The sequence below is a fragment of the Coturnix japonica genome, unplaced genomic scaffold, assembly GCF_054131305.1.
Source record: "Coturnix japonica strain WE unplaced genomic scaffold, WE-NBRP24 Scf166, whole genome shotgun sequence".
Classification (NCBI taxonomy): domain Eukaryota; kingdom Metazoa; phylum Chordata; class Aves; order Galliformes; family Phasianidae; genus Coturnix; species Coturnix japonica.
Window position 1 is genome coordinate 47,361 of NW_028189069.1, and position 8,648 is coordinate 56,008.

Consider the following 8,648-nt stretch of genomic DNA (forward strand, 5'->3'; position numbering starts at 1 on the left):
CCCCCTCCCGCGGCTGTTTCCATCCCATAATATCCACTTCCGTTTCCGGCCCCCCCCCCCACGTCTGCCTCCGTGGCCTCCCTTAAGCCACGCCCACTTCCGGTTTAAGCCACGCCCCTTTTATGTCCTTCCCGCGCACTGAGCCGGAAGTGGTGACCTTTGAGCGTTAGGTAGGAGTGACCCGGAAGCGGAAGTGAGTGGGGAGAGAGCGCGTGAGAGAAGAAGGAGCGGAGCCGAGCGGAGCCGCCATGTAATGGGGGGGGAACGGGGGGATCATAGAGTTGGAGGACTGGAGGACTCGGGGGGCTGGAGGACCGTAGAGTTGGAGGACTGGGGGGGTTTGGAGGACTATAGAGATGGAGGTGCCCCCCACCCAACAACATATAACCCCATATAGCCCCCATTAACCCCATATACCCCCATATACCCCCATATACCCCCATATAGCCCCCATTAGCCCCATATAACCCCATATACGCCCATATACACCCCATTAACCCCATATACCCCCATATACCCCCCTATACCCCCATATACACCCCATTAACCCCCATATACCCCCATATACCCCCCCTATAACCCCATATACACCCCATATAACCCCATATACCCCCATATGCCCCCCATATAACCCCATACACCCCCATATACCCCCCTTATAACCCTATATACCCCCGTATAACCCCCCTATAACCCCATATACCCCCATATACCCCCCTATAACCCCCCTATAACCCCATATACACCCCATACACCCCCTTATACCCCCATATACCCCCTCTATAACCACATATACCCTCATATACCCCCCATACACTCCCATTAACCCCCATATAACCCCATATACCCCATATAACCCCATATACCCCATATATCCCCCCAATAGGAGCCTATTAAACAAGCCCAAGAGCGAGATGACCCCCGAGGAGCTGCAGAACCTCCCATTAACCCCCATATACCCCCATTAACCCCATATACCCCCATATACCCCCCCTATAACCCTATATACCCCCATATACCCCCCATATACCCCCCATATAACCCCATATACCCCCATATACCCCCCATATAACCCCATACACCCCCATATACCCCCCTTATAACCCTATATACCCCCCTATAACCCCCCTATAACTCCATATACCCCCATATACCCCCCCTATAACACCTTATACACCCCATTAACCACCCCCAACCCCTATTAGCCCCTCATTAACCCCCATATATCCCCTCTACAACCCCATACACCCCATATACCCCATATACCCCCCATATAACCCCTCTATAACCCCATATACCCCCCCTAGACCCCATATCTCCCCCCTATAGCCCCATATACCCCATATACACCCCATTAACCCCCATACACCCCCATTAACCCCCATATACCCCCCATACACCCCCATTAACCCCCATATACCCCCCATACACCCCCATATACCCCCCTATAACCCCATTAACCCCCTTATACACCCCATATACCCCCATATACCCCCCATATACCCCCATACACCCCCATATACCCCCTCTATAACCACATATACCCCCATATACCCCCCATACACCCCCATATACCCCATATCCACCCCATTAACCCCATATACCCCCCCTATAACCCCATATACCCCCATATACCCCCCCTATATCCCCATATACACCCCATACACCCCCATATACCCCCATATACCCCCCCTATAACCCCATATACCCCATATAACCCCCCATAGGAGCCTATTAAACAAGCCCAAGAGCGAGATGACCCCCGAGGAGCTGCAGAACCTCCCATTAACCCCCATATACCCCATATACCCCCATATAACCCCATATAACCCCCCATAGGAGCCTATTAAACAAGCCCAAGAGCGAGATGACCCCCGAGGAGCTGCAGAACCTCCCATTAACCCCCATATACCCCCCTATAACCCCCTATAACCCCATATACCCCCATATACCCCCCCTATAACCCCATATACACCCCATAACCCCCCATAGGAGCCTATTAAACAAACCCAAGAGCGAGATGACCCCCGAGGAGCTGCAGAAGCGGGAGGAGGAGGAGTTTAACACGGGGCCCATATAACCCCCATACACCCCCATATACCCCCCCTATAACCCCATATACCCCCATATAACCCCATATACCCCCATATAACCCCCCATAGGAGCCTATTAAACAAGCCCAAGAGCGAGATGACCCCCGAGGAGCTGCAGAACCTCCCATTAACCCCCATATACCCCCCTATAACCCCATATACACCCATATACCCCATACACCCCCATATACCCCTCCTATAACCCCATATCCCCCCCCATATCCACCCCATATCCCCCCATAGGAGCCTATTAAACAAACCCAAGAGTGAGATGACCCATATACACCCCATATACCCCCATTAACCCCCCATACACCCCCATATATCCCCATATACCCCCTCTATAACCACATATACCCCCATATACCCCCCATACACTCCTATTAACCCCCATATACCCCCCATATATCCCCATATACCCCCCTATACACCCCATTAACCCCCCATTAACCCACCCCAACCCCCATATACACCCCATATAACCCCATATACCCCCATTAACCCCCATATTCCCCCTCTATAACCCCATTAACCCCCTTATACACCCCATATACCCCCATATACCCCCATATCTCCCCCCTATAACCCCATATACACCCCAATAACCCCCATATACTCCCCCTATAACCCCATACACCCCCATATACACCCCATATACCCCCATTAACCCCCATATTCCCCCTCTATAACCCCATTAACCCCCTTATACACCCCATATACCCCCATTAACCCCCATATACCCCCCCTATAACCTCATATCCACCCCATTAACCCCCATATACCCCCCATATACCCCCATATACCCCCCATATACCCCCATATCCACCCCATTAACCCCCATATACCCCCCATGTACACCCCATTAACCCCCATATACCCCCCATATACACCCCATATACTCCCATATATCCCCCCTATAACCCCATATACTCCCCCAATAACCCCATATACCCCCCCTATAACCCCATATACCCCCATATACCCCCATTAACCCCCATATACCCCCCCTATAACCCCATATACACCCCATATAACCCCATATACCCCCATATACCCCCCATATAACCCCATACACCCCCCCTATAACCCCATATACCCCCCCTATAACCCTATATACCCCCCTATAACCCCATATACACCATATCCTGCCCCATAGGAGCCTATTAAACAAGCCCAAGAGCGAGATGACCCCCGAGGAGCTGCAGAACCTCCCATTAACCCCCATATACCCCCATATACCCCCCCTATAACCCCATATACACCCCATATACCCCCATATACCCCCCCTATAACCCTATATACCCCCATATACCCCCATATACCCCCCATAACCCCCCATAGGAGCCTATTAAACAAGCCCAAGAGCGAGATGACCCCCGAGGAGCTGCAGAACCTCCCATTAACCCCCATATACCCCATATCCCCCCATATACCCCCCCTATACCCCATTATACCCCCCCTACAACCTCATATACCCCCCTATAGCCCCCTATAACCCCATATCCTGCCCCATAGGAGCCTATTAAACAAACCCAAGAGCGAGATGACCCCCGAGGAGCTGCAGAAGCGGGAGGAGGAGGAGTTTAACACGGGGCCGCTGTCGGTGCTGACGCAGTCGGTGAAGAACAACACGCAGGTTCTGATCAACTGCAGGAACAACAAGAAGCTGCTGGGACGGGTCAAAGCCTTCGACAGGTCTGGGATGTGGGGGGGGTTAAAACCCCATTAAACCCCATTAAACACTATTAAACACTATTAAACCCTATTGAAGACCCTTCCTACCCTATAAGCCCTATTGAAGCCCCTTCCCACCCCATAACCCCATTCAACCCCCCATAACCCCATTGAATCTCCCCTAACCCCCATTCAACCCCCCCATAACCCTATTTAAGCCCCTTCCCACCCTATAAACCCCATTGAAGCCCCTTCCAACCCCATAACCCCATTCAACCCCATCATAACCCTTCCATAACCCCATTGAAGCCCCTTCCCACCCCATAACCCCCTTCCAACCCCATAACCCCCATTAGAAACCCCTTCCCACCCCATAACCCCCCTATAACCCCATTGAAACCCCCCATAACCCCCATTCAACCCCATAACCCCATTGAAACCCCCCATATCCCCCCATTGAAGCCCCTTCCCACCCCATAACCCCCATTATACCACCCCATAACCCCCCATAACCTCCCCATATCCCCCATTGAAGCCCCTTCCCACCCCATACCCCCCATTTTACCCCCCATATCCCCCCCATAACCCCCCATAACCCCCATTGAACCCCCCCATACCCCCCATTTGAGCCCCCGTACAACCCCATAACCCCTATTTAAGCCCCTTCCCACCCCATAACCCCCCATTGAAGCCCCTTCCAACCCCATAACCCCCCCTATAACCCCCCATTGAAGCCCCTTCCCACCCCATAACCCCCATTCAACCCCATAACCCCCATTAGAAACCCCTTCCCACCCCATAGACCCCCCATAACCCCATTGAAACCCCCTATAACCCCCCATTGAAGCCCCTTCCCACCCTATAAACCCCATTGAAGCCCCTTCCCACCCCATAACCCCATTATATCACCCCATAACCCCCATTGAAGCCCCTTCCCACCCCATAACCCCATTGTACCACCCTATAACCCCCATTCAAGGGACGGGTCAAAGCCTTCGACAGGTCTGGGATATGGGGGGGGTTAGAACCCTATTAAACCCCATTAAACCCTATTGAAGACCCTTCTGACCCTATAAGCCCCTTCCCACCCCATAACCCCCATTGAAGCCCCTTCCAACCCCATAGCCCCCCCATAACCCCATTGAACCACCCCATAACCCCCATTAAAGCCCCTTCTGACCCCATAACCCCATTATACCACCCCATAACCCCCATTGAAGCCCCTTCCAACCCCATAACCCCCATTGAAACCCCTTCCCACCCCATAACCCCATTGTACCACCCCATAACCCCCATTCAAGGGACGGGTCAAAGCCTTCGACAGGTCTGGGATGTGGGGGGGGGTAAAACCCCATTAAACCCCATTAAACACTATTAAACACTATTGAACACTATTGAAGACCCTTCTGACCCTATAACCCCATTGAAACCCCCCATATCCCCCATTGAAGTCCCTTCCAACCCCATAACCCCCATTCAACCCCCATTACCCCCACTGAAGCCCTTTCCAACCCCATAACCCCCCCATAACCCCATTATACCACCCCATAACCCCCCCATAACCCCATTATACCACCCCATAACCCTCCCATAACCCCATTGAAGCCCCTTCCCACCCTATAAGCCCCATTGAAGTCCCTTCCAACCCTATAACCCCTATTGAAGCCCCTTCCCACCCCATAACCCCATTCAACCCCATAAACCCATTCAACCCCCATTCAATCCCATCATATCCCCCCCATAACTCCATTGAAGCCCCTTCCCACCCCATAACCCCATTCAACCCCCCTATGACCCCCATTGAAGCCCCTTCCCACCCCATAACTCCCCCATAACCCCATTGAAGCCCCTTCCCACCCCATAACTCCCCCATAACCCCATTGAAGCCCCTTCCCACCCTATAACCCCCATTCAACCCCCATAACCCCCCCATAAACCCCATTCAACCCCCCCATATCCCCCCCCATACCCCTCACTGAAGCCCCTTCCCACCCCATAACCCCCATTGAAGCCCATTCCCACCCCATAACCCCATTCAACCCCCGTTCAACCCCATCGTAACCCCCCCATAACCCCATTGAAGCCCCTTCCCACCCCATAACCCTCCCATACCCCCCATTGAAGCCCCTTCCAACCCTATAACCCCCATTGAAGCCCCTTCTGACCCCATAACCCCATTCAACCCCCCTATAGCCCCTATTTAAGCCCCTTCCCACCCTATAAACCCCATTGAAGCCCCTTCCCACCCCATAACCCCCTTCCAACCCCATAACCCCCATTAGAAACCCCTTCCCACCCCATAACCCCCCTATAACCCCCATTGAAGCCCCCCATAACCCCCTATAACCCCCATTGAAGGGACGGGTCAAAGCCTTCGACAGGTCTGGGATGTGGGGGGGTTAAAACCCCATTAAACCCTATTAAACCCTATTAAACACTATTAAACCCTATTGAAGACCCTTCCTACCCTATAGCCCCCCCATATCCCCCATTGAAGCCCCTTCAAATCCCATAACCCCATTGAAACCCCCCATATCCCCCATTGAAGCCCCTTCCCACCCCATAACCCCATTGTACCACCCCATAACCCCATTATATCACCCCATAACCCCCATTGAAGCCCCTTCCCACCCCATAACCCCCTTTAAACCCCATTCAACCCCCATAACCCCCATTCAACCCCCCTATAGCCCCTATTTAAACCCCTTCCTACCCCATAAGCCCCCATAACCCCCATTGAAGCCCCTTCCAACCCCATAACCCCCCTTCAACCCTCCATATCCCCCCCCATACCCCTCACTGAAGCCCCTTCCCACCCTATAACCCCCATTAAACCCCCTGTAACCCCCATTCAACCCCCTATATCCCCCCCATAACCCCATTGAAGCCCCTTCCCACCCCATAACCCTCCCATACCCCCCATTGAAGCCCCTTCCAACCCTATAACCCCCATTGAAGCCCCTTCTGAGCCCATAACCCCATTCAACCCCCCTATAGCCCCTATTTAAGCCCCTTCCCACCCCATAACCCCCATTAGAAACCCCTTCCCACCCCATAACCCCCCCATAACCCCATAACCCCCATTGAAGCCCCTCATAAGCCCCTATAGCCCCCATTGAAGCCCCTTCCCACCCCATAACCCCCATTCAAGTCTCTCTCCCCCCCCCAGTGACCCCTAACCACCCCATAACCTCCATTGAAGCCCCTTCCCACCCCATAACCCCCATTCAACCCCCCCATTCAAACCCTATTGAAGCCCCTTCTGACCCCATAGACCCCCATAACCCCCCCATAACCCCCATATTGAAGCCCCCTCCCCATATTCCTTCCAGGCACTGTAACATGGTGTTCTGACCCCAAAACCCCATTATACCACCCCATACCCCCCATTGAAGCCCCTTCTGACCCCATAACCCCCATTAGAAACCCCTTCCCACCCCATAGACCCCCCATAGACCCCCATAACCCCCCCATAACCCCATTAAAGCCCCTTCTGACCCCATAACCCCCATTGAAGCCCCTTCCCACCCCATAACCCCCCCATAACCCCCATTCAACCCCCCTATAGCCCCCATTGAAGCCCCTTCCCACCCCATAGACCCCCCATAACCCCCATTCACCACCCCATAGCCCCCATATTGAAGCCCCCTCCCCATATTACTTCCAGGCACTGTAACATGGTGTTCTGACCCCATAACCCCATTATACCACCCCATAACCCCATTAAAGCCCCTTCCAACCCCATAACCCCCTTCCAACCCCATATCCCCCCATTGAAGCCCCTTCCCACCCCATAACCCCATTATACCACCCCATAACCCCCCCATAACCCCCCATAACCCCATTATACCACCCCATAACCCCATTATACCACCCCATAACCCCCCCATAACCCCATTATACCACCCCATAACCCCATTAAAGCCCCTTCCCACCCCATAATCCCCATTAAACCCCATAACCCCATTCAGCCCCCCTATAACCCCCATTGAAGCCCCTTCTGACCCCATAGCCCCCCCATAACCCCCATTAACCCCCCCATATCCCCCCATTGAAGCCCCTTCCCACCCTATAAACCCCATTGAAGCCCCTTCCCACCCTATAACTCCTATTTCAGACCCTTCTGACCCCATAGACCCCCATAACCCCCCCTATAACCCCCCATTGAAGCCCCTTCTGACCCCATAACCCCCTTCCAACCCCATAACCCCCATTAGAAGCCCCTTCCCACCCCATAGACCCCCCATAACCCCATTCAACCCCCTCATAACCCCATTATACCACCCCATAACCCCTATTGGAGCCCCTTCCCACCCCATAACCCCATTGTACCACCCCATAACCCCATTATACCACCCCATAGCCCCATTAAAGCCCCTTCCCACCCCATAGACCCCCATAACCCCATTATACCACCCCATAACCCCCCATAGCCCCCCATTGAAGCCCCCTCCCCATGTTATTTGCAGGCACTGTAACATGGTGTTGGAGAACGTCAAGGAGATGTGGACGGAAGTTCCTAAAAGCGGCAAAGGGAAAAAAAAATCCAAACCAGTCAATAAGGATCGTTACATTTCCAAGATGTTCCTCAGGGGGGATTCGGTCATCGTGGTCCTAAGGAACCCCCTCATCGCGGGCAAATAAAGGGGAGACCCCCCCCCCATTGAAGTACATGGACTCTCCCATCCGACCCCATTATATCCTATGGGAGAGAGGACCCCCCACCAGACCCCATTATATCCTATGGGAGATATAGGGTTATATGGGACCCCCCAAGTCTCATATTGGGAGCCCGGTACAATGGGACCCCCCCCATTTAAATATATGGACCCCCCCCCACCAGACCCCATTATATCCTATGGGAGATATAGGGTTATAAGG

At 53.4% G+C, this 8,648-nt stretch overlaps 1 protein-coding gene across 1 annotated transcript; it reads left to right on the top strand.

Annotated features, from left to right (window-relative positions):
• The first annotated feature begins 202 nt into the window (after positions 1 to 202).
• LOC146751039 (small nuclear ribonucleoprotein Sm D2) lies at positions 203 to 8,438 on the top strand. The gene is made up of 3 exons (XM_085535736.1): positions 203 to 250; positions 3,609 to 3,788; positions 8,237 to 8,438. Coding segments are annotated over exons 1-3 (357 nt in total). The 5' UTR covers positions 203 to 248; the 3' UTR covers positions 8,412 to 8,438.
• The last annotated feature ends 210 nt before the right edge of the window (positions 8,439 to 8,648 follow it).

Coding starts and splice junctions, on each gene's coding strand:
- LOC146751039 (XM_085535736.1), top strand. Junction 3,789..8,236: donor CGGGTCAAAGCCTTCGACAG/GTCTGGGATGTG, acceptor TGTTATTTGCAG/GCACTGTAACATGGTGTTGG.